Source organism: Eumetopias jubatus, unplaced genomic scaffold (genome assembly GCF_037043125.1).
Source record: "Eumetopias jubatus isolate StellerSeaLion01/CBP00866 unplaced genomic scaffold, mEumJub1_p1.0 scaffold_5, whole genome shotgun sequence".
Classification (NCBI taxonomy): Eukaryota; Metazoa; Chordata; class Mammalia; order Carnivora; family Otariidae; genus Eumetopias; species Eumetopias jubatus.
The window spans coordinates 120,543,003-120,570,214 of NW_028274811.1; the positions used below are offsets into that span (position 1 = coordinate 120,543,003).

Consider the following 27,212-nt stretch of genomic DNA (forward strand, 5'->3'; position numbering starts at 1 on the left):
AAAGTGGAAAATTATACTGGGTGTGAAAAAAATTTTTTATGACACTTTTCTGGAAGGAATATGTTTATACTGAAAAGTAGCTACACTTCTTTGTAGCCATAGGGCAGGCAAAGTCTTACAAGTCTAGAATATAAGTTTTGTTTCTTTGAATTATGTTTAATGTGATGATGATATGACATAAGGAAAAAATCAAAAGCCTTATTGATAATCCACATGTGCCCCCTGCTCTGGCCATAGACGCCTTGCACAGTGTGTCTTTGTGTCAGCCCAAAGGGGCACCCTGCCCATAGGCTTTCTGGCGGGACAGGGACACTGTATGGCTTTAAGTGTTCCCTGATCGAATGTGGGAAAAGCAGCAGCTAGCCAAATTCTGAACAGAGTTTTTATTGTGCTGTGGCCAGGAGGTGAGGGGGAGGGAGAAGGACACAACTTCTGCCCTGCTCTACTTTCTGGTGGATAGAAGTTAAAGGGACTGAGAGGGACACCTTTGGGTAGATGGGGCAAAGGAAGATCGGGGACTTTATAGAGTTCAAGTTTAGGATCTGCAGCAAATGCAAAAAGTACACATATATTTATACTATTCAATTGACATGTACATGTAATTTACATTTATATTTAGCGAATGTCCTAGCAGAGCTGGTGCAACTTAAGAGCAACCAAAGTAACATATATGAGCATTGAGATCCCAACCAAGTCTTATTTTACCAGCCCCCTGATCCTAAATTACAAAATCTGAATTAACTAGTTTCTTTTCAATGGAAGGAGTATGTAGGGAAAAGGGATCTATAGAAGCCAGAAACAGTGGGGCCACCAACATCATTTCAAATGAAGACCCCCACTAGATGTTTCTCTTTCCTAAAGAATAACATCAAAAAATAAAAAACTCCTCTGGAAATGATACTCTATTTTTGGGTTTCCAGGAGTTGTCCTCCCAGAATCTTCTTTCTTATTCTTGGATCTTTTAAGCCCCGCCTGAATGACTGACTCTACTTCCAAGTTTCTTCTCTTCTGAATCCACTTCAGCTGTATTTCTGACCCTTTCCCTCCACTAAACCTGCTCTTATCAAATCTAAAGGTCTCTTCTCAGTCCTTAGATTACTCAATTTTTCAGATGCATTTGACTTAGTAGGACCATTGCCTTTTAAAGATATGCTCTTTGCCTAGCTTTCGTGGCACATTTGCTCCTTTTCCCTTTAATTTCACCGGCGGCTCTTTCTCGGTCCCCTTTGTTGGCTTCTCTTCCTCGGTTTAACCCTGAAATATTACAGTGTTGTAGACTCTTTGCTTCCACAGCCTTTTTTTCCCCTGCAAGAGAAATCTCATTAAGTCTCATGGTTTTAAACATCGTCTATATGCTGATGGCTCCATGGGGGTTTCTGTCTTCGGCCTTAGTCTCTCCACTGAACTCCAGACTCCACTCAGCCTCTTTGGCATCTTCACTAGATATTCAATCAGTATCTCAATCATAACACAGAACTCTTGAGTAGTCCCTGACAAAACCTATCCCTTCTTAGCCCTTTACTATCTCTGTAAACTATTTTCCATCTACCCTGGTACTTAAGCCAAAAACCTGCAAGTCATTTTTGTTTCTTCACTTTCCCTAACTCTTACCCCCTGATTCAACTCATCAGCAAGTTATGTCAGTGCCATTTCAATCCAATTCTCTCCATCTCCTTTGCTATTTTTATAATCCAAGCTCCCAACCTCTCTTGCTTGGACTATCAGCTTCCTACCCAGTCTTCCCACCTCCCCTTTGTCACCCTTCAGTTAACCACTAAAACATTTCACAGGGTGATCTTTTAAAACCATAGATCAGATCATGCTACTTCACTGTCTAAAATTCTTCATGGTTTGGTGTGTACACAGACTAAAGTCCAAACTCTGTATAATGGCCACCAAGATCGTTTATGTAGTAAACATGGCTGGTTGCCTACCCAGACTGCCTTCTCCCTTCCTCTTTCCTAACAGAACCTTAATTTTGTTCACGTAGCCCTTTCTCTCCTGGCAGTTCATGTGCTTCAAGCCAACCCAATTGCTACTCCGTAAGCAGGTATAATTGGATGGAGGGTCATTCCCATCCTCTTCTGAAGTTCAAGAAAGAGGATGTGGCCCAAAGGGAATCTTACTAATTGGGTTATAGAAAATTGAAGGGAAAAAAAGTTACAGGATGGCATAATCTCCTTGCCTTATCTGTTTTACCCGAAGCCCAAAGATGAGGCTGATACAGCTAAGGCAGCAAAGACAAGAAAACTCTTGGAAAATAAACTTGGAGTCACTGGATTTAGTCAATCCAAAGCCTACTCCACCTCTGGTTTTCTAATTACAGGAATGAGTTTTCTTATTCCTTAAGTCAGTTTGAATTATGCTTCCTGTCACTTGCTCCTGATTGTGACTGATACATTCCAAGAGCAGCCTCTGCTTTCCTTTTTCACTTCTTGTACAAGTGGTCTTCTTGTCATTATGCCCCGGGCCTGAAATCTGCCCAGCTTATTCACTCCCAGCTCTTGCTGTTCCTTGCTGAGGTCTCAGCTCAAACGGTATCCTCCCAGGGATGCTTTCTCTGACCAAATAAACTGCAAGAGGCATCCCCAGTCATTTGTGGGACAACACTGTTTTATTTTCTTCATAGCCTTTATTTATCTTTGTGTTGAGTTATTTTATTCATTTGTAATCTTTGATTATTTTCCTATCTTTTCCCCATAAGAATATAAGGCCTGAAAAAGCAAGAATCTACTTTCCTGGCACAAAGTAAGCATTCTATAAATATTTGTTGAATGGATAAATACATGGATGAAGCCCTTGGCCCTGTAATAATGGGGACTTTATCTACTTCCTGCTTGTTACCATATCTGCAACAAATTTAAAAGCTGTAGGCTATGTGTTCTAGAGATGCACCTATACATATTTTCCTGGAAACCCTATGACAATTTCTTAAAATTCGCAACAAATAAGTGGTTGCTAATTTTCTTAGCTGGGCACAGAGGGCTGTTAAGCAAGCAGAAGCTTTGAATGCAAATAGTTGGCAGTCTAGAGTAGCTAATATCTTTTCCCTATCTCCAGCAATGGAATCATGACTGTTTTCTTGGACTGTTAGGCTTAAAACTTTGGACTTGTCTACAATTCCTCCTTTTCCTACTAGTTGTCAGAACACACAATTGGTTCTTTACTTTATGGATTTCCTAGGCTCCTCCCTTCCTCTCTTTCCCACTTAACACTTCCCTTGACCCATGCCTTACTCCAAAGCCTTGTGTTATCTCCGCCTGGATCAGGGATTCCAGTCCATTCTTAGTACTCTCGCTAGATTAATCTTCCTAAAATACCATTTGCATTCTGCCATGCCCCTGCTTATAGACTCAACCAGTACCCTCTGGCTTGCTGGATGAAGTCCAAATTCTTCAGTCCAGCACTTAAAGCATATCTTCAGAAGCACTGCTTTACTCCTCCAACTTCTTTCTCGTAACTTGCTAATGCAAAGACAGGCCTCAGACAAGACAGCATCCTTACGATCATCAGCCTGTGTCCTCTTTTCTTTCTTCTTCACTTTTTTCTCTTCATCTTCTTCTGCTGAACGTTTCCATCCTTCCCTCCCCAAGCAAAATCTCCAACTCCCTGCAGAACACCCCTCCTTCCTAAAACCTCTCATAATTGGCTTCATTCTGACAATTGTTAACATTTCATCTCTCCTCTTGAACTGGCCACTGAAGTTCTCCATCAGTAATTTTTCTTGAACGATCGCTGAGGAGGAACTTGGGATGCAAACTATTAGTATACAGTTACTATCATTAGGTTGATCTCTCCAAACAGGAAAATATGACCCCAGTGTATGCAATAAATGGGTAGCATAACAGTGTCAGAGGACACAGACTTCCAGAAACGTTCCTTAAGTCACATTGGAATGTGGACTATTTGGAATACTTATTTCCAATAATTAGAGTCTACCCAAGGCTTCTAGGAAATAATTTACATTGTTTTCCCTCCTTGGACACTTTCTTACAGTAGATTGGCACAAATCAGCATATTAAAAGTTATAGCCACGTAATTTTCTTTAATTAAAACCCACTAAGATTATTTTTTTCAAATTTCTACTTCTAGGGTATAGTTTTAGCAGGTAACCTCCTGTTTCTTCAGTTTAACCACAATATCTATTTATTATTCAGAGCAGTGGCATGTATAATGGATGATATGTCCACATTTCTGAAAAGGTATTCTCTAAACCCATTTCTTGATCATCACAAATATTGAGATGACAAACTAATTATACATAATCATTTCAGCCAAGTCATTGCCTAAATGCCTAGCTCTTGCTAGGTTCTATGCACTAAGGAAAAGTAGTTGAGGATATGACTCCTGGGCTTAGTACAGTCTAGATGGGGAGCAGAACTAACAGAGCAGATATAACAGAGGTCAATGTTTAGAATTCGTTGATGTACAAGGAGTTTGAGAAATAGGGGAGCAGCATAATCAGGAGCAACTTGATAACTTTTAATGTAAGTGATGGGATTGAAATTGATTTCGAAGGCTTGTAGAATGGAAGATACAGACAGATGGGCAGGTGAGGGAAATAACATGCCCCAGGGCAATGATAAACGGGCAAGACTGGCTTGGAGGCGCATTGCTAGGGACAGGTATGGCCATAATGACAGGGGATGTGTCTGGGAGGAGATGGAGGAAAAGACAGCCTCAAAATACAGACTTGAAGAATCGGCAAATGAAAGCCACTGAGATTCTTGAGCTAGTGTGGTCGACAAAAGGGCTTTTTTAGGAAGCAGAGCTCCTCAGCTGCATGCCTGAGGGATTGAGGAATCTAAGGGGCTCTTGCAATGGCCCCGGAATGACCTCTGGGAGTACTAAGATCATATCCATTATTTTCTATTGTTCCTACTTGACAAAATCCACATGACTTGATTTCTATGTGAAAGTTTCCTTTTCAACATCTCCTGCCAGGTCTCCTAAGAACCATCCCCCTTGCTTCCTTCCTTCAGTGGATGATGACTCCCTCTTCAGTACCACTTTCATCCTCATGATCACGAAGTGTTAAAACACACAAATGATCATAAATTTGTGTCTCCTGAAACATCAAACCCAGAAGTGTCCAAAAATTAACAAAAATGTTAATTTCTTGTCGAGAAATAGAAGTAAAATGTTATAAATTTCTACTGAATGTTCCCCACCTCCCTGCAAAGTGTGCTGTGTCAATTCCCCCGTCCTCTTGAGTCGGGGCTCCTTCAATGCCATGTTGGGAAGGTTCTAGAAAAGGTTGGATGCTTCTGCATAATAGATTAATCTCATTCTGATATTAAGGACTCAGTTTGTTCATTTTAAGGTAGGGCTGCTCTGACAGAAGAGGGAGTAGAAGGCCCAAGTCTCCCCTCAAGGTAGCATTTATTTGCTTCCTCTCTGAAGAAACTTGTGGGAAAAGCTTAAAAATTAAAAAATGAAACAAAATATCTGATTCAAGTTATAATATTTCAGAGGTTATCTGTACAAAAACCTGAAAATTTATGAGGTAATTATGAGAGCAAAATAAAGCACTATTTCTACTTACTCATTAAATCGATAAATAATAACCAATAACTTATGAAACCTGCTATGTGACTGGTATGACTGAGAGCACTAAGGACACAAGTCTGACATATCCCTGCCCTCAAGAAGGTTACATTCTGTGGCCACCCCATCTCAACAGTATCAATCTGGTTAAAAATGCTCAAGATAATATCTACCTTGTGACTTCTCGAAAGTAACCTAATATCTTTAATGAGCAGAGAAATGAGATTATGATGATGAAAAAACTAGGGAATGAATAACCAAAATCTTAGTTAAATCTCCTTTACTTATAGAACTCAGTATTCAACCAACACAGCCATAAGTTGGATATAAAAACAGTTTCCAGGGAATAGGTGATGTATTAACTTAAGTAAATGTCAGAAGTGACAGTATCATGTACTGAATGCATATTTCTAACAAAGGTTCAAGTTTACATGGTGGGTTATTTATGCCTCCTCTACTCATCTCTCAGTGAACAGTGGTGCATCAGTGTATGTGCACACAAACATCCTTATTTTCTCCCTAGCATTTTTTGCTGTGGGGTTTAAACATCTTAAGGGCATATTCTTGTAAACTGCCCACGGGGAGATTTCATGCGAAGCGGGTATGAATTTTTTGCAAAGTCATCAGGGTATAAAGAATGCGACATTATTGTACTTCTCTAAAATTGACTTGAGTCTGACTCTAAGCATCCCCAACTCTTACCAAGTCGGTGGGATATTCAATTCAATTCCCCACTCCTGGGTCCAAGGAAGGTCTTTGGAAATCTTTCTCAGAGATAAACATTTACAAAACCAAAATCCATGGTCTTTCTCTTTCTTCTCCTCAGGTCCCAACTCTCCTTAACTCTGAAGATGCTCCCCTCTCTCCCCAATATTTGTAAACAAACCTAGGAAGAAAAGTCCTATTCTAGAGTTGCAAATCCTCTGGAGCCAAGAGAATATGAAGACTTGGCTGTCTTTTGGAATGGGAGCTGGAATAAAGCACAAATCAATGCATCAAGAAATGTTCCTGTCACTTTGAAATGTTAAGTGGCCGGTGTTCACCCTTCATTCTTACTAAATGACTCAGAAGTGTTGAAAGGCTGCGATTTTGAGTCATTATTTCCTTGGAATTGTAACTTAGAATAGAGTAGTAATTTGTGCTTCATGCAAAACTGTTCTCTATGGCTTAGAGAGCTTGCCACTCCAAGTAGTGTGGTCTGGGGACCAGCAGCATCTGCATCACCTGGGGGCTCCTGAGAAGGGCAGAATATCAGTCCCCACCCCAGCCTTTAAAATAAGAATCTGCATTTTAACAAGTTCCCCAGGTGATCCATAAGCACCTGAAAGTTAGAAGCACTTCTTTAAGTGGTTTTTCCTCCCTTTTATTCTTTTCTGCTCCTCAAACACTAAGCATAACCTCTGCATTTCTTATGGACTCCCCCAAGATCTTCCAAATGAGTAATGAAAAATAAGCTTTTAAAAGAAGCTGCTGCTGCTTCTTTTTTAAAAAGATTTATTTATTTTACAGAGGAAGAGAGCACACAGGCACGCTCCCTCGTGAAAGTAGGGGGGAGAACAGAGGGAGGGGGAGAGACAGAGAGAAAATCTTAAGCAGACTCCATGCTGAGCTTGGAGCCTGTTATGGGGCTTGTTTACCCTGAGATCATGACCTGACCCCAAATCAAGAGTCAGATGCTGAACTGGCTGAGCCACCCTGGCACCCCCTAGGAAGCTTCTTTCTGTTCTACAACACTTGGATGAAAACTGGGTCAGAACATCTGGGATTAGGTTGACAGACTTCCAATGGGAAGTCCATTCCATTTTTCTCTTGGAGGGAACAGAACATAGTTACACTCTGGTTCCGTTTACACTGCTAATTTTACTAAATTGTGTATGGAGGGACTTCTGAGCTGGTATCTCTAAACTGTAATTTGAGAAATGAAAGGCCAGCATTTGGTCCAGGTTCCAACACAGCTTACTGACTGCTTACTATAGACAGCAAGAAAAATGCCCTTTGAGCCAGGGTACAAGTGATTTTCAAAAGTTATCAGACTTGTGGAAATTCCATTTGGCCTATACAATTTACACTTGGCTCAACCATTTACACTGTATAAAGTCAGTTTATTTTCCAACCAGATATCCCCTTCTCTGAATGTCCCTAACTTTAATATGACAAAGATCAGGACTAGTTGCCTATTACAAATACCCAGCTCTTCCCTACTTCCCGCCCCCAGTGGAAATTAGACAAGGAAAACAGATTAGGTTAACTTTTTTTTTTTAATCATTTCCACATTTTATGGGGTTTAGGTACATCATTCACTCAGTCATTCATTTCCATTTTTGTCTACTTTCAAGTAGCTGTTTTTAAGGCAATTTTATGTCTTCAAGACAATGTCAAAATCAAATACCTGAAATACTTTACAAGTGATATTTCCTGTTTTTGAAATGATGTTCTCCAAATTATATAGCTTCCCATAGTGGTGCCTGGTAGAAAATGCTACCAAGAAATACTTGGTTTGCTCATTTCTTCTCCTTTTTTTTTTTTTTTTTAAAGATTTTATTTATTTTAGAGAAGGAGAGCAGAGGGGAGGCGCAGAGAGAGAGAAGGAAAGAGAATCTCAAGCAGACTCCCCACTGAGCACAGAACCCGAAGTGGGGCTCGATCCCATGACCCTGAGATCACTACCTGAGCCAAAACCATGAGTCAGCTGCTTAACTGCCTGAGCCACCCAGTTGCCCCTGGTTTGCTCATTTCTTAAAAGCATTCATCAAGTGACACAGAATAAACAATATGAGGCAAGTGTTATGAAAAGCAAAGGTATCAGACAAATCCCCACGCTTAAACAGATTACTGCTTTACTGGAGAAGCTTCACTGTCTCACATAATGAAACAACACCAAGGATGACCCAGAATTAACAAATTACTAGAGGGCCTTTCCCAAACGTTGCCAGATGAGTTACTAACTAGGTCAGTGATGTGATCAATCACTGAAAGTTGGAGCAGGCTGGGAAACCTACATGGATAAAGTAGGACTTGAAGTGGAGCCTAGAGGATGGCTAAGGTAGGAGTTAGAGGAAGAGAGACCAAGAGGGCACAGTCATAGATAATATTATGTACTTTTTTGACTCTGAAACAGCTTTATTGGAAATAACTATAAACAAATAATTTCTCCTCTGGAAGAGAAATTTGGAAACAAATCCCTGCCTTTTGTGAGGAAATAAGGCTTGATTTGCAGAAGGTCCACCTAGATCCCAATCTTATACAGATAGTAGGGGAGACTTAGGGGGCTGTACTGCATGCTGGGTAGGCTGATAATTTCAGGAGCCATTACAGACAACAATGTTTGTGAGGTTCAGGACTCTGGAGTTAGATGGAAATCTCCCCTGGATGGTGCAGTTCTCACTCTGAGAGCAACTGCAGTTCTAATGTAATTCAGGAAGGACAAATGGCTTCCTAAATCTTTTTTTTTTTTTAAGATTTTATTTATTTATTTATTTATTTGAGAGAGAGGGAGACAGCAAGCAGGGGGAGGGAGAGGGACAAGCAGACTCTGAGCTGAGCATGGAGCCCAACATAGAGCTCAGTCTCAGGACCGTAGGATCATGACCTGAGCTGAAATCAAGAGTCAGATGCTTAACCAACTGAGCCACCAATGTGTCCCTAGAGCTACATCCCCCTAAATCTTCATTCAAGCAAATGTCTTGAGCTTAAATTACTTTAAATAGCCAAAAGTTTTATGATATTAAATAATCTAAAACAAATAACAAAAATAACACCACCTATTAAGTTAACACCAGAAAAATATTTGAGCAATAATTATATGACCTCAGAGACGCTCTGGTCCAGAACTCAGAACCCAGCAGTAAGCAAATACATCCCTAATATGGTTTTTCCATTCTTCCCATTATTATTCCTCATTAGTTAATACTGCCTGATGGAATCACCATCTGACATTGCACTATTAAGGCAAAGTCATTACAAATTCTTGGTCTCTATCCAAGGAACGTTTAAAAAATTGTTAAAAATCAAAGTTCCAGGAAAGAGTTTTGTCTGTGGGGCTGTGTCTTGTGAAGGAACCAAAGAACAGTTAACAGTTGTGAGGAGTTGCCAGTACTAATCCTCCATGTGTGGCAGATCACCTATCATTGTGAAAATTATTAATGTTATGACAAAATTAAATGGTTTTCCTAGCAGGCTTACTGGCAAAACATTTCTAAGAAATATTATGCTTGTAATTCTAGGTCAAACCAATGACACAGCTCATCTTCCCAGAGACATAAGTGAAATGCCTACTTTTTTGAGTTTCTGTAAATCATAATACTATGGAAAGCCCACACTGATGATGTCTTTGCTCCAGAACTATTTTTATAATGGGACTTAGGGGCATTCATTCATCACTGATGCAGAAGAGTTAATTCTGTATGTGTTCCAGACTTTCTTTTTGGAAATTAAATACCTAAATTTGATGATTTTCTATCAGCCTATCCTAAGGGAAGCAGATAAACCACTGTTTCTCTGGTATTTCAGAAATAGCCATATTAAAACAAATATACTAAGAATCTATAGACTCATTACCACTATTTGTGAATCTTAGTGAAGACATTCATGTTTTCATTCCATGTTTTCCCATTCCTGTTGCTTCCTTTACCATTCTTATCTCTACCTTACCTCTAGCTCTTTGGTTTTTCATCATTCAGGATAATAATTTCTCATGACACCTAAGTACAAAATTTCCTTCTCCAACCAAAATATCAAAATAATAAAAAATAAATGTCTTTGCTGTATTTCACCTCCCTGGATTAGAACTTGGGCATTTTGAAAATTTTTAATTCACAACAGGCAGAAATGGGGCCATTATGTGGCTTTACTCTGCACAGTGCCATGGGCACATAGATATTTAATATGGAACACTTCATACTCTCGTTTAATAACCACTTTCCATGGGCCAAGTACCATGTTAAGCAGTTTACCAAAATGATCTCATTTAATTCCGGAGAAAATCTCATGACACTATTATGCAAGTACACTTATCACCATCATTTTAAAGACATGACTAATGAGCACAGAGGAGGTAAATAACTCATCCCAAGTTGCAAGGTGCTAGGCAATGGAACTGAGATTTTAAGCCAGGCAGGGGCTCTAGAGCTCACATGCTTAAACCATCCAGTCTAGTGGGTATTTCTTTGAGTGTTTCCAACTATGGATCCTTTCACTTGAGTCATCTTTGGAATTAACAAACAAAATGCAAATGAAAGTAACAAAGAAAAATAAAATCATTGAAAGCTAGAATTGGAGTGGACCTAACTGTTAAACAGGCCATTTTTATAGATTTTATAGATAAAATTTTTTAGATAAAATAATTTTACAGATAAAATAATTGGGTTCCTGAGTGGTTAAGGGACTGATCAAAACTAGACAACTAATTAGTTGAACTGAAAATATAATCTAGGTCTCCAGCCTTGTCTGTAAGGTCTCTTTCTACTGTGCTATGTACTTGCTCTTCCTCCTCTCTTCTCTTCTTCCCTGACGCCTTATCTTTCATTCCTCTGCCATGTTATTCCTCTATTATTCTAGGCAAGGCTCAGGGCATTAAGATGTTTGAAATCATAAAGACAGAGTCTGAGTGATAAATAATAGTGCAGGATTAAACTGGCATATACTTTATATATTCCTTTTGATGATGCTTTATCTCTACTTAAAAGGTGTCCCAGGTTCTATGATAGATAACATTTCGATGAGAAGTAAAAAATAGAGAAACAGATTCAAATATACATACATATTGGACTAACTGGTTAAATGAGATTTTTTTCACTGTTCTGATACAGCCTTAATTTGGGCAACATGAATTGCACGTGTGTGTGCAGGGGGAGGACAGAGGTTGAGAAGGTGGGAGATAGTGATATAATAGGGACAGGAACGGACTTCAGAAAAAAAAAAAGAATGAATTTCAAAGTTGTTAAAAAGATGCTGGCAATAAGTACCTCTTGCCAAGCAGATGAACAAAATGGTAAATTGGGCAGAATTTCTAGTATTTGCTATAGAATGGGGACTTAACGAATATAAGGTCAAATTTTAAAATATTTAAAAATTCTAGATGTTAAAAGGCAATATTAAATGTACCATGTTAAAAAATGTTTAGAGGCAAAAAAAATAATTGGACATTGATTCATTTCAAATGAATGATGTCCTGACCCCTTGTTTCTGGGAGCTTTTGAGGTTGCAAAAACTAGTACCGAAGCTGGGTAAGCAACACTCTTATTTATTTGTTCTTTTAAAATACTGTGCATGGTCTCTTTAGTTCTAGGTGAGGGCTGGCATGCATCTTTTCAAGCTTTCTACTGTAAGCAACTTTTGGGGAAGTAAAATTAGGTATAATAACACTGAATTTAGGATGAGGAACATTCCCATACTAGAGTGTCAAGGCACTACGATATGAAAATTGCAGTTCTTGCCTTAATGAAATTCTGCCTGGGGTTGGAGTTTCCTGTAGGAAAGGAAATGATATCTTTAAAGTAGTCCTCATTGAGGGGAAAGGTCTATATTAAATAAAAGTGTTTCTCTGAATAAACTTTGAAACGATGATCTGGGATGGTAGTCTACCAAAAATACATCATTCCTCCTCTTTGTTTGTACCCCTGGCTTCTGAGAAGCTAGGGAAAAAGACCACGAAAAATAATGACTGCGAAGTCTCTATCTATACTGCTATGCACTGATCTATAAGTCAGCAGGCTACTCATCTGTAAAGCAAGGTTGTGTTTGATCACACATGGTCATTTGAGACCGTAAAACCACCTGTGAAATTCTAGCGGCTAGCTGTGACTGCCTACTGAAGAGCTGCTTCCAAAGAGTAACTGATTTACTACTTGGCCAGGTATTCTTCCTAGAACTTGCTATCTATAACAATGGATTTTCACATCAATGATAAACTTACAATATCCTACCTGGAAGGAACCTACAGTGCATTCCCTCAATAGAAATGATCTCATCTGCTATAGATTTGCCTCTGGTTGAAGTTCCCAACTCTTTATCTATGTGAACCGTATTTTCCAACTACAGTATGAAGTGTCCCTTTTCTTCCACAATTCAGATAAATGTCAGAAAGGGCAAACTTGGAGAGAGTGGGACATTGTTCATTCATTCAACAAGTGTTTGTTGGATGCTACCAGAGGGTGTTATCCTAAATACCATGCTAGATACAGAGACAGAGATAAATCAGATATAATTTATCAAAACTTCAAACAGCTTATAGTCTGATAGGAAAGAGGAGACAAACATAAAAATATACTATAAGCTGTAACATATACATTATGTATGCAAGGTGTACATAACATGGGGCCAAAAAAAAAAAAAAAAACCCAAAAACCAAAAAAAAAAAAAGAAAAACCCAAGATGGTTGAGAGTCTGATGAAGAAACTCAGGTATGACTATGACGACCATGGCAATATCTTGCAGATGATGAAATTTGTACATGCAGAGCCTAAGCTTTTTATGTAACTGTATCTCTATCCTCATTCAAGTTTCAGGTTAAATGCCATCTATCCTGTGACCTCTCTATCTAAAATAGAGCCCTCCTCAATTCTGTCAGAGCATCCTGTTCTTTTACTTCTGACACTTATGTGATTTATAAACATGCATTTGTCTACAGACCTATTTAGTATCTGTTGCTTCTCCACTAGATTCAGAGCTCCAAGAGGACATAAACGACATTTGTTTTGTTCCCTAACATATATAGGTAGCACTCAGCCTATGCAAGGGTATAGTAAATATTGTTATGAATGAAATCTAACTGAAAAGAACAGTATGAGCAAAGAGAGAGCAGTAGATAAGCAAGAATCATTTAGGAAATGGCAAGTATCTTCAAGCAGCTGAAATACAAGGTAAAGTGAGGTGGTGATTACGGTTGGAAGGTGGGCTGGGGCGAGACTGTGGGAGACTAAACTCCAAGCTAAGAAAATTTGGACTTTATTATGTAGATGCAATAGCCATATTTTTCCGACCATAAATTTTGATACATTGTACACTCATGGGCCAATGGGCTCTCTGAAAAAAGACTGTTTCATAAAACCTGGGCTATAAGATCACATATGTAAAGACAAGGAGAAAGAATTGAAAATTCTTTGATAGAAGAAAGGAGATGATAGTTGGAATATTGAGAATGAATCCGACAGTTAATGAAGGGCCTTCATCGATGTATTTCTTCATCTGAGAGATAAGACATCTCCAGATTTTGCTCGTCCAACTCATCGCTCCTGAAAGGTTTTGGGGCAGCTATGGTGGCCTGGACATGCATCTCAGATCTCCTGCAGAAAGCTGTGCTCTGAAATCCCCCCAGCCAATGACTTAGCATGACAACGTCAACAAGGGCAGGTCCATTCCTGGGAGATGCGGGGTCCCCTTGGTCAGATGACTTTGGCTTGAAGACTCCCCACTGACTGCCCAAACTTTCTTAGCACTGTACTGCAATCTAAGATCTTTCCTCCCTCCCTCCTTCCTTTCTTCTTTCCTTCCTCCACTTTTTCATTCCTTCCTTCATTCCTTTTCTTCACAGGGGTTGGCCCTTTGGTCCTGCATTGTTGTCTGACAGTTCGCCCAGTCTTGAGTTCCTTCTCCATTTTTCTTCACAGGCATTTCCTCTAAAATAAATCTCTTGCACCTCTGATCACCCAGTAAATCTCTTGCATCTCAGAAAACCCAGACTAACATCGCAACCAAACCTTGCATTCCCAGAATCGCAACAGCTTGAAAAAATAAATGATTTCAACGGATCAGCCGCTAGCAAGCTGCTGAGGAGATCCTAAAACACTGTACCATGAGCTTATGAGCCACTTAGCTTTGCTTCTTCTCCTAAGAATGAAGGGCATGCACTGGGTAAAGAGCCTGGAAAGCCTTGAAATAAAAAAAAGTCTCAAGGGCTTAGAGGGGTTCAGATTCAGGTTAGAGTCACTGCCAACAGTACGCTTGCCAAGGAGGACCCAGAGGCTGGAAGAACATGGCTAATCTCAGCAACCGGAAACTTCTGTCTTCCTTTTCATTTTCCCCTTGAACATGCTATCCTCACATTTCTTCTATACTCTTGTGATTTCTGTCTGGTCTTCTTCCTTTAGAAATTTCCTTTCCCTTCTTTGACACATGAATAAAAAAAGAAGAGTAACTCCTATCACCCACTTATACAGTTCTGCTTCCTACCACTCAAGGGCCTCCTGAGAGTCTTGGCTGTCAAGAGCCTTTCATGGTTCCTGATTTACTATTTAAAGCCATGTTCACATTTTAGTGACAGTCACTAAGGCCACTTCATCTTCTAAGGTTTTTCTTAGTTACTTCCCCCTCTTGTGCACTCTACCAAATGACAGAAAACACATTATTAAGGTTGAAAAGGAGGTTGAAATTTCAAATGATATCTGATAAAGATTAATCTTGTGAAAACAAAAGATGGCTGTGTTCACAATAAACCAGAAATGAATCTGGCCAATTTTGTGTCCTCCTACCTTACTAATTTATTTCCTTCTTTGAACCTGTGACCTAGAACTTGTATTTACGGAATTGGTCCGGATACTTCGTTCTTTACTCTAGTTTTTCTAGGAAGTTCCTTTGGGCCCACACCATTGGCTGGCTACCCAAAGTACCCTACCTATGTGTTCTAGATTGGGACTGGCCTGAACTAGTTAAGGTATCCCATTCATCTCCACCAGATCCTGACCCTTCTGACATCCTTTGTAACAGGAGGTGGCAGGAGACAGAGTTCTGACTAAAGGAACTTAAGTGGAAGTTGGCTGAAGACTTCTGGAAAGACTTCCGATGCCTTACAAAATGGACAGGTATGGGAGAAGAGCTTGCTGATCTTCAGGCCTTGAATATGTATGTGATGTCTGGAGTGACAGCTCCCATCTGGTCATCACGCAGAGACAATCCTGAAGTCAGAAAGCTGCCATAAGAGGGGTAGAACAGAAAGCCAGGAAAAGTCCGAGATCTTGATGAGATCCTTACGCTGCCCAAGCAAACCTGAGATCACTTACTTTCGAACTTCTTTTCAGTAAGCAGTGAATGTCCATTTAGCTTGAGTCACTGTTAATGGGATATTTTGTTACTTGCACCAAAAATAATTTTTTAAAAGATTTTATTTATTTTTGTGCACACGTGCACACATGAGAAAGGGAGAGCGCACGAGACTGGGGGGCGGCACGGAGGGAGAAGCAGACTCCCCGCTGAGCAGGGAGCCCGATGAGGGACTCCATCCCGGGACTCTGGCGTCATGACCTGAGCCTAAGGCAGCGCTTAACCAACCGCCAAAAATAATTTAAAACCCTCTCCCTGCCTCTCTCTGTTTCTGGCAGAGACTGTGTTCTGTGGTGACAGCCCTGGTCATGTGGTTCCTCTCCTGCTGCTCCAGTTGAACTCTTTGCGTATGGTGTCTCTGTCCTCCCAGGACCCAGGACTGATAACATGGATATGTATACAAGCTGAGTTTTATTTTTTGATTCCACAGTCCTGGCTGAGAGTTCTCAAAAACAAGCAAGTTAAAAGCTGCTATAAAAAGTAAGGTGAGATGAGGTTCTAGGCATACAGATTTTAATGGAAACAAACAAACCCATTGTTTTCTGCGCTGCATAGAAGTGAAGATAGAATTTGAGTATTAGCAATAGACATAGGAAAAAAATGCCAAATATGTGGTTCCATGCCCTATTTCATTATAATGTCACTTTTCTTTACACAGTATAACTTATCTCTGAAATTTATCTTTTTGGTTAGTTTAACTTGAGGGTTCAAAAATGAGGACTGACTGTTTTGTACTTGCAGTACCATACTATTAACCAGTGGCTTTCAATCTTCCTTGACAGAAGTCCACAAAAAGAAATATTTTACATTTGACCCATATGTATATCAGTTATGTCTTTGTGTGTCACTAAACAATACTTACTACGAATGGCATAATCTTCCATGCTAAAGAGTACGATATAGGTTTTACTCTTCTGTTCTGTTACCTCATAAAAAATATTAGTTGAGCCTTACTAAATAAATTTCATGGCAGTCTGATGGTTGCTGCTTGTAGTGTAAAAACCATTGCTTGAATACACATAACTTTTTAGTGAAAAGAATCTTAAGTCCATGACATAAAAGTATGGTCTGGCAGAGAGGGTAACAAAAATACTAACCCAAATTTGTGCTGTTAATAATTTTTTTTTCACATTTAGTAATGTAATTTAATAGCCACAATAACTCAGGAAGATAGATAAGGCTGTCATTTACATTCTTAGATGAGAAAACCAGGACTCCCAGAGATTAAATGACTGATTCGCTTCAGGTCCACACTACCAAACAGGTGCAGAAGTTTCCATCTTCTGACACTGACCCCTAACTCTTTTGACTCTTCTAGGTTACCAGAAAGTAATTAGAATTAGCCCAAATTGTATTTGAGAAAGTCAATAATCTCAGTTGTAAATCAATAAAAAATATTTACTTCTTTCACTTTGCCAGGAAATCTTCAAAGTAGATTCAGGTGTTGGGTATTTTCAATACTTGGAATTCTAGGGGCGCCTGGGTGGCTCAGTCGTTAAGCGTCTGCCTTCGGCTCAGGTCATGATCCCAGGGTCCTGGGATCGAGCCCCACATCGAGCCCCACATCGGGCTCCCCGCTCTGCGGGAAGCCTGCTTCTCCCTCTCCCACTCCCCCTGCTTGGGTTCTCTCTCTCGCTGTGTCTCACTCTGTCAAATAAAAAAAAAAAATCTTTAAAAAAAAATACTTGGAATTCTAAGGAGAAAGTAGTGAATTCCTATCAACATCAAACCTCTGTGCTTCCCACCCTGATGACTGCTCTGTGCCTCTATCCTGGTCACACTGGAAGGAGCCTCTTCCTTGTCTCTCCAAATCCCCCCCTTTTCATATGCAAATTAAGCATTCTCTTCTTTGTGGTCTTCCTGACTGACCCTTATCTCCTCTTACCCCTTTCAGTTTTCTGAATTCTACTAGCATCTACAAACTATCACGACATTTAGCAACTGATTCTGGTGCCTTGTTATTTTGCTTTTATCTTACTATGTGTCAGTCAGTCTTTTCTTTCTGATTAGACTGTAAGCTCAGAGTAAGGATAACAAAGCCTTTTATGGCTCTATCTTTCTCAACCTTTAGCACAATATGGAACGCCTAGTTGGTGTGTTTAATAAATTAGTTAACTATTAAAAAATGCCAGACTTATTTTTATACTGTTTTTTTCCCTCTTTCTTTTTATAGTTGGTAAATTTTCAGACAAGAGGTAGATTTTTGAGCTATAAGTCCTATTAAAAACAACCCTTGACACAGTAAGTTTTCATTAAATATTTAGGAAATGAATAAAAAGCTGAATAAAAGGTAGGAAAGATAAGAACCAGTGTAACCGAAATAGAAGCAGGTTCATTAGGATTTGAAATCTAAGGCAATTACATTACATATATTTAATATAGTACAAAATGATAATAAATCAGACTAGATTTTAGCAATTAATGACATAATCCTGTCAGGAATGGGAGAAGAGAGGAAAGTAGTAGGAAAACTCCATTTGCATTAATGCTTTACTGAGATTTTGGAAAATAAAAAACCTATGATGTGTTTGGGACTGTAATTTCTTATCTGGGACAACTGCTTCAGAACCACTTAGAAAAATATATCTATTATTGGGTCAAGGTCCCTAAAATCCCTCTTGCAACAAAGTGAGATTTTTTTCAAATGCTTGTGGCAACAATCATCATGAATAGATTAAAATGAAATAAATAAAAGTAAAAAGTTACACAGCAATTATACGAACCACAGTTGAAGACCTCTAATTACTCACTGTGTGGTGAACACAGTAGAGTTATAGGTTTGGGGGACAGAAAAGGGAAAACATCAAAAGAAAGAAGATTCTGGTCCTTCTCAAGAGCATTCTTTTCTGAGGTTAGAATAAGATACAATAAGAGTTAAGTCAGATTTCTGGACACAGAGTGGAAACAACTTGATGATCTAATATGTGAAGATGAAAACAATTTCTGCAGTGACTGAATAAGTCAGTAAATGAGATACAAAGAGTATCATGGCATCACACTGTTCTCTTTAGGGCCAGAACTTGCTTGATTCTGAATCAGTCCAAAGAATTTAGGCACAGCCTTGGGTAACCTGTAGGACAGGGTCACACTGTGTGCATAGAGGCAGAGTTAATATTCATGTGTTGTCACTGGTACAACTCTGCTTGTGAGGACCACGGGGGTTTGCCGCTCAGATCCCCTTCAATGAAGGACTTTGTTACTCCAGATGTTGGAGGTGCTGTAGGCCAATAGCCTTCAGTTCTCAGCCCCTTTGAGGGATTGCCTCAGCAACAGAGGGTGGCCTCAATCAAAGGCAAGACCCTTCCCAGACTCGGTGAGTGATGCATGTGGGGGCCGAATGGCCTGGCCATCCTAGTCTCACGGGAAACAATTATGAAGGCCCATCCTGGCTCCAGAGTTCCTCATGGAGTCAGTTGAGGCTGTCACTTAGCCTGTTTTTAGCTCGGCTTCCCCTCTGCCCACTTCCGCTCCCTTTCTCTCTCTTCTACAGGTATTGATTGATTAAGTAGTGCCCTTAATAAACATCCTGTATGCTAATCTCCATCTCAGAGTCAGCTTCCTAGAGAACTCTACTCGTGACATAGGTTATTAACATATTGAAAATATTTCCATGCTGCTTGGTAAAAAGCTATCAACCCAAGCCCCCGAGCCCCACTCCCCAAACTGCCTCCTCAGCCCTTCCCCTGGGACTTTCTGGATCTTTCCATGATCTAGTAACTAAAGGGTTAATGTCCAGCCTAACAGAGTCATGTTCTAGGACTCTGTCTTGGTGCTCAGGCCTGGTTTCTTCTGACTATATTTGACTGCTTGTGTGATACCTGTTTGTCAATCTCTTAAATATGACCTTGGCCTATTGAAACCAGTGGGTAGCACAAATGTCTGAAGCCATCTGGTAGAACAGTGGAGAATGTTTGCCCCATCTAAAAGGAGCAGAAGTTACTTAGTTCCAGCCAATTGTTTTAAGAATGCAGGCCTAGGCTTGTCCAATTAGTCAAAGAAAAGCCAGAAATAAGATAAATTTGTTTTTGTTAGATTGTTCAAATTTTAAATGATACCAACCAATCTGACTTTATAAAAATGCTGCCCAGGTAAAATAAAACATGCCCATGAGCTAGGTCTGGCCCATGGACATCAGTTTATGAGCTCTGTGACTCAAGATCTCTCTGGTTCACATGGCACTAGGAGGCCAATTTCAGTAGGATTTTTAGTATATGACTGGTTTTTTTAATCTCAGCCTGATCTGGTATCTGCGGAAATGTGGAAACACCTGCATTTTATGTAAGTCAGAAGGCCAGGCTAGGGTCAAGGAGCTTAGCTTGAAACCCACCTCAGATGGTCATAACTTTATTTTTTTAATTTAATTTAATTTTTAAGTAACCTCTACATCCAATGTGCAACTTGAACTTACAACCCCGAGATCAAGAGTCACATGCCCCAGTCAAGACCTTCGATGAGGTATGTGACATTGACCAAATCTGCACTAAAGCTATTGATCCCTTATAGGATAGCCTTGTCCACTGCCCCTGGAAGTGGTCATATAGAGAGCTCAATAACTCAAATTTATACTTTTGGGATTATAAAACTGAATGACCCAAAACTTTGAAATCATGCCAGATAATCTGATTGTAAATGAAGCAGTGCTTTCTTGAGAGGCTCCTGTCTACAGACACTTTTCATATTTTACATTCATATCTGTACAGTCAATTGATATCTATTTTCTTAAGTTTTTCCTTTTAAGATATTCTCAAATAATGAGTCTTTCTTTTTTTTTTTAAGGTTTTAAGAGGCTTTGGCTCTGTATTTTTCCAAATTCTCAATCCAGATTTACAGGAATATACTTCCTAGAAATGACAGGACACAAAATTCTAAAACTATAGGCAGAAGATGGGTCTGATAAATTCAAGATGCAAGCAAGCATAAAGAGTTCTGGGTACATAGCCATTTATGTGCATCAGATTATCTTTAAAACCAAAGATCAGTGGACAGTTACTTAAATGATGAAAGATTAACTCTCTTGATTAAAGGTATATTGCTTTTCTAATTTACCTTTTGGAAAGGAGAATAACTTTAAATATGAAGACTACTGTTCTGGCATTGAGCAAATACTCTGCTTAAGAACAGGTTAGGGCCAAGCCCTAAAATGCCCCAGTGTTGAAATCTCAGGCAAAAAGAAAGCCTCAAGCGGTACCCAGCAGCCTATGCACTGACTTGGGAAATTTTACCATAATCCGCAGGCGATGGAGTGGTGCCCAAGCATTTTTTTTTTTTTAATTCTTACAAAAACACAGACCTGATTCTTTCAGTACCTGCTTATTCTAAGATCTTTCTGTTACTGAAAGGAAAAAACGCGAAACTCTTTAGCATGGCATAAAATGCCCTTGACAACCTGGCCCCCAAACTCCTCTTCCCCTTTTATCTTTCCTTGCACTCTGGGCCAGGGAGCATTAGGGGGCCTCTTAACAAGGGCACTAATCCTCATCATGAGGGCTCCATCCTCATGACCCAATGACCTTCCAAAGGCCCACCTCCTCCTACCATCACCTCAGGGATTGAGATTTCAACATACGAACTTTGCGGGCACACATTCAGACCACAGCAACCCACGACCCAGGTAGTTACCTGGACAATACTGAAACACTCCATGCTCCTTCATACTCCTACACTGTGTCTACCTTGCTTCTTCTGCCAGGGACACCCACTCATATTTCCCCTCCAGTGTCAGTGGTGAGTCTTCTCTGGTCATCATTGAAGACCCAGTTCAACCATATCTTCCTTGCTTCACTTTTCTTTGACCTGTTTCAGAACCAAAATTACTTCTTCATTTCTGCCTATTGCCTATCTTATATTTGAGTCTAGGTAACAAATGTTACCTAGACTGTCTCAAATTCCTTGGTGGAGTTCTCAGCAAATAGGTCACTGGGTTTTCTACTTGGTACTGGGCATGGCTGGAGGAGAGCTGGTAATCATTCCAGTGTCTCCCTAACAATATCACTCTGCTCTCAGGGCCTCCTGGCACACCTCATGGAATAGCACCATCCAGTACTTGCAAATGAAACTGACCATTAACCATGGCTACCAGGACCTGAAGCTAGGTAGGCCACTGAGGACAGCTCACCCTTCCTTCAGAATGACAGTTTCCCTGGCCATTGGAAGAGACCTGAGAATAATACTGTAGCATCTAGCTAGTCTTTTCTCAACCCTGGCATTGGAACCATGAATGCCAGTGTTCGCACCTTTCTTGGAAGGACAAAGTATTTCTTCTAGGTTGTCCTCACCTAGTGGTATGCTGGAATGAGCTCTCACCAGCTCATGGGCTGGTTGTCAAATTTGAAGGAATTTTGTGAGCTGGTTATTAAACACAGTCACTATTAAAAAATAAAATATATCAATTTGCTGTGTCTCTCTCTGTCAAATAAATAAAATATTAAAAAAATTAAATATTATATTAAAAACAAATATAATAAGTACTTAAAACCAATCAGTTCATAATTATTTTACTACATTTAATTAATATCTATGATCTTGAGGTTATTGATGTCTCTTCTATCTATGGTGGAAATACACTATAATAATGGTGGACTGTTGGCCTCTCTTTCCAATGCCATTTTCAATCATACTGGTGGCTGGACATTGGCCATGATGGGTGTATTTACGCTATGGAAATCAGCAAATACTACAAATCACCGCTGTCCCTTGCCCCCCACCTTCCACCAAGAGCAGTTGTTAAACATTTACCAGCACCCCACTACAAAGAGTGCTTGCCAATCTACCTTGCGAGAACACAACCTGCACCCAGCCTGTTCTAACCATTTTCCACTGTGTCCTATGGTGACACCAGTGACCAGCCTCACAGGTCTTACAGGTTGAAATGGAACAGGTTACTAGCAAAGTGGAGTGCAATGCTTAGAGGCCACCCTTTCCTTTAGGCTGGGACGCTGAGATGAAGAACTAATTTGCTCAAGACTGATCTCCCTATAAGCTGGATCCCAAGAAAAGGAGTTGGTTGCCCGCAATGCTCTATGGAAGAGTTCTTGCCCAATGCTTAAGGCAATCAATTCTGTTTAAGCTGACGGCTTGGACCTCAGACACTTGATCAGGCCAGGAGAGAGGCGAGTGCTACCGGCAACCACAAACACTAAGCTAGCAGGATTAGGCTGGAGCTAAGGTTCTAACATACATTTCAATTGTATCCTGGCTCTTGATCACACCAGGGGAGAAGTCAATGCTTCCCTCATCAGGTGACTTAAAAATCAGTCAAGGGCCCTGACCCTGCAAAACTCTTCATGTGCTACTGCTGCTTTTGTGAGAAGGCCAAGCAGGGGTGCATACCTGCTGCCCATGTCTGCATGGGCTTCCCCAGTCACTGTGGCTCCAGGCTTTCAGCTGAGAATGCTGCTTGTCCTTGTTTATAAGCCCCTCCCAAAGCAATTGATGCAGAGTTCATTTTATCTATTGATTTACCTATCTGCTTCTCTTCTTCTTCCTTGGAGGTAGGGATGCATTTCATTAATCAAACTCAACATTTCTGAAGCACCCACTATGTGCTATATGCTGTGGTAAGCTCTGTATATAGTAATGACTAAAGCAGACCTGGTGAAAAGTCCGTAAATAGTGCATTAATTTTAACTCAAGCCAGCTCCAAAAGCTGGCTGCAATTCACTGATTCTTCTTCATACTCTCATCTGCTTCTTCCTACTTGTGTTTAGACAGGCCTTTCTTCCATATGAACCAGTGGAATTTTCTCCTAATTGGCCTCTCAGCTTTTAAGTCTTTACCTTCTTATTTATTTCAGAAACTGAAGTGAAAATCCTTCCTTAACAGGAAACTGATTCCACTTTTCCTTAGCTCCTATCCTCAGGGGCCTCTTCAGATGAATAAAAACATAATAAGGCAATCAGCTCTGGTACTGCAGTCAGAAAGATCTCTTTACCGCCCTTGGGACATCACTCACTCAGTCTACAGCTATATCTCCGTTAGAGCCAATCACTCACATGAAACAGCCTGGTGTGTCCAGCAACCCACTTCCTGTTCCTCCTGAGCTCCACTTAAGATCCATTTCGTCCATGAAACCTTATACAACTAACTCTGCTTGGTCTGCACCATGCTGGGTACTCCAACAATCCCTCTAAACTGGATCACATATCCCATTCATTCATTCAGTCATTCATTCCCCCCGGAGACTACGCAATAAGACGTATTTAAAATATATGCAAAGAAAAATCAGAACAAAGGAAAACAAGATCCAAAGGATAAGATAATGTCAGGGAAAATTTCATGTAGAAGTAATACCACTGGGCTCCGAATATTAAATATAAATTAGATCTTCAGTTCTTATCTTCCTGGTAACCAAAGCAGACCAGAGAGTGCAGTTACAAGAATTACAGTGGCCATGAGATAAAAACACACCAGATTCTGAGGAGAAGCAGAGTTTTTACTATACCATTTGGCATTTCTCCCACAGGTCATTATACCATTTCGCCCATGGATCATTACCAAAGGGAACAATGTACCCTATATCATTTCTAAGATTATGGTAAAACATTTCATAGGGCTGCTTCTTATAAAATGAAAATCAGTGGAAGCAATTCTGCAGGGTAGGTAGTAAGAGAGTAGGCAATACCAAGAGGCTATTGAATCTATGCTGGCTTCTATCTGATCTATATTTTTAGGATTATTGCAGGAAGCATCATTAAATCAGAATTTAGCATCATTTATTAGTATTTATTTGGGGCCTTAGATGGTTAGTTTCTAGACGTTATGCAATGTGTCATGAATATATTCTATGTTGGTGGGTCCACACATCAAAACTATTATTATAATACTAAACCATTATGTTTTTCACAAGTGTACTGTGGGGTTTCCCAGAGGCTATAGGATGATGAAGTCATCCTTTTAATGGCTATGTTCTAAACATTTCTCAGTTTTAATCTCTAATACAGTAAATATCAATATAACTCCTATAAACAAAAGCTCTTTGGTGTCCTCCGTAATTTGGAATAATATATATAGAGGCTCTGAGACACAAAAGTCAGACTTGCTGTTCCACTATGTTGGTTACTTACAAAGTAAGTATAGAAAAGTGTTAAAAGCTTACAGTGGGTGTGCTTTAGAACCTACTGTTACTAAAGTGATCATTCTTTTTTTTTTTTTAAAGATTTTATTTATTTATTTGACAGAGAGAGAGAGAGAACACAAGTAGGCAGACAGGCAAGCAGAGGGAGAAGGAGAAGCAGGCTCTCTGCTGACCAGGGATCCTGATGTGGGGCTCGATCCCAGGATCCCAAGATCAAGACCCGAGCTGAAGGCAGACGCTTCACTGACTGAGCCCCCCAGACGCCCCTAAAGTGATTATTCTGAAGGGAGTCTACAGTTGGCACTGCTGCCTCCGTGGCTAGGGGAAAAAACATCACTTTATCTAAACATAGCAACGGGTCATAACATCATTTTTTTCTTTTCCTGTTTTTTTAAATCATTTTAAAGTTTTTATTTTAATTCCAGTAATTCCATACATCACCCAGTGCTCATCATGACAAGTGCACTCCTTAATCCCCATCACCTATTTCACCCATCCCCCTACCCACCTCCTCTCTGCTAACCATCAGTTTGTTCTTTGTAATTAAGAGTCTGATTGCTGTGGCTAGGACTTCTAATACTCTGTTGAATAGCAGTGGTGAGAGTGGACATCCCTGCCGCGTTCCTGACCTTAGGGGGAAAGCTCTCAGCTTTTCCCCATTGAGAATGATATTCGCTGTAGGTTTTTCATAGATGGCTTTTATGATATTGAGGTATGTACCCTCTGTCCCTATACTCTGAAGAGTTTTGATCAAGAAAGGATGCTGTACTTTGTCAAATGCTTTTTCTGCATCTATTGTGAGGATCATATGATTCTTGTTCTTTCTTTTGTTAATGTATTGCATCACGTTGATTGATTTGCAGATGTTGAACCAACCTTGCAGCCCAGGGATATATCCCACTTGGTCGTGGTGAATACTCCTTTTAATGTACCGTTGGATCCTATTGGCTAGTATTTTGGTGAGAATTTTTGCATCCATGTTCATCAAGGATATTGGTCTGTAATTCTCCTTTTTGATGGGGTCTTTGTCTTGTTTGGGGATCAAGGTAATGGTGGCCTCATAAAATGAGTTTGGAAGTTTTCCTTCCATTTCTATTTTTTGGAAAAAAAGAAGAAGAAGATAGCAGGAGGGGAAAAATGAAGGGGGGGGAAATCGGAGGGGGAGACGAACCATGAGAGACAATGGACTCTGAAAAACAAACTGAGGGTTCTAGAGGGGAGGGGGGTGGGGGGATGGGTTAGCCTGGTGATGGGTATTAAAGAGGGCGCATACTGCATGGAGCACTGGGTGTTATGCATGAACAATGAATCATGGAACACTACATCACAAACTAATGATGTAATGTATGGTGATTAACATAACAATAAAAAAATTTAAAGAAAAAAGAAAAAAAGAGTCTGTTTCTTGTTTTGTCTCTCTGTTTTTTTCCCTTTGTTTGTTTTGTTTCTTAAATTCCACATAGGTGTGAAATCATACGATATTTGTCTTTCTCTGACTGACTTATTTCGCTTAGCATTAAACTCTCCAGCTCTATCCACATCATTGCAAATGGCAAGATTTCATTCTTTGTTATGGCTGAATAATATTCCATTATATATATATATATATACACACACACACACACACACACACACATATATATATACCTACACACACACACACACACACACACACCACACCTTCCTCATCCATTCATCAAGCAATGGATACTTGGGCTGCTTCCATATCTTGGTTACTGTAAATAATGCTGTTATAAACATAGGGGTGCATATATCCCTTTGACTTAGCATTTTTGTATTCTTTGGGTAAATACCCAGAGGTGCAATTGATGAATCATAGGGTAGTTCTATTTTTAACTTTTTGAGGAAACTCGATACTGTTTTTCATAATGGCTGCAGCAGTTTACATTCCCACCAACAGTGTAAGAGGGTTCCCCTTTCTCCACATCCTCGCCAACACCTGCTGTTTCCAGTGTTGTTGATTTTAATCATTCTGAGAGGTGTGAGGTGATATCGCATTGTAATTTTGATTCACATCTCCCTGATGATAAGTGATGATAAACATCTTTTCATGTGTCCGTTGGCCATCCGTGTGTCTTCTTCAGAGAAATGTCTGTTCATGTGGTCATGACATTATTTTAATAATACATAAAATGCAGTCTTAGGATTTTAAGGAAAATGAAAAAAAAGCATGTAAGAAGTACAAAAAATGATGAAAGGTTTAGGGTTATTTAATCCAAAACTGATTCATAAACTAGGGACTGCATTCACTTATGTGGGAGAGAGAGCAAACATAGAGAAGGGAGTTATTTGGATCCACAGATCCATGTCACCTCCAACGCCTGTCTAATACTTCAGTAAATAAAGGTATAACAAAGACATGCGAGGGCTATAGGTGTTGACACTAAATGGAGATCACATTTGAAAAGTCTGGGAACTCCTGATTTAGAAGCCAAGAAGGCTAATGTGATAGAATCCACATAGATTTTCATGAGCAAAATGCTGACAAAATGTTGCCAAAATTCTGGCAACGCAAATATGTTTACCATTCATGAAC

The 27,212-nt window shown here is 39.8% G+C and overlaps 1 protein-coding gene across 2 annotated transcripts in view; it reads right to left on the reverse strand.

The window, feature by feature from the left end:
* Positions 1 to 27,212, reverse strand: part of GHR (growth hormone receptor) — a 134,201-nt gene that overhangs the window by 80,639 nt on the left and 26,350 nt on the right. The window contains exons 5-6 of one of the 2 annotated variants that reach the window (XM_088023699.1): positions 25,092 to 25,102; positions 12,163 to 12,179 (exon numbers count right to left, since the gene is read on the reverse strand). The exons of the other annotated variant lie outside the window; for it this stretch is intronic. Of the exons in view, the coding sequence (XP_087879825.1) occupies positions 12,163 to 12,179; positions 25,092 to 25,102 (28 nt within the window). The remainder of the gene's footprint in view (positions 1 to 12,162; positions 12,180 to 25,091; positions 25,103 to 27,212) is intronic. 2 annotated transcript variants of the gene reach the window in all.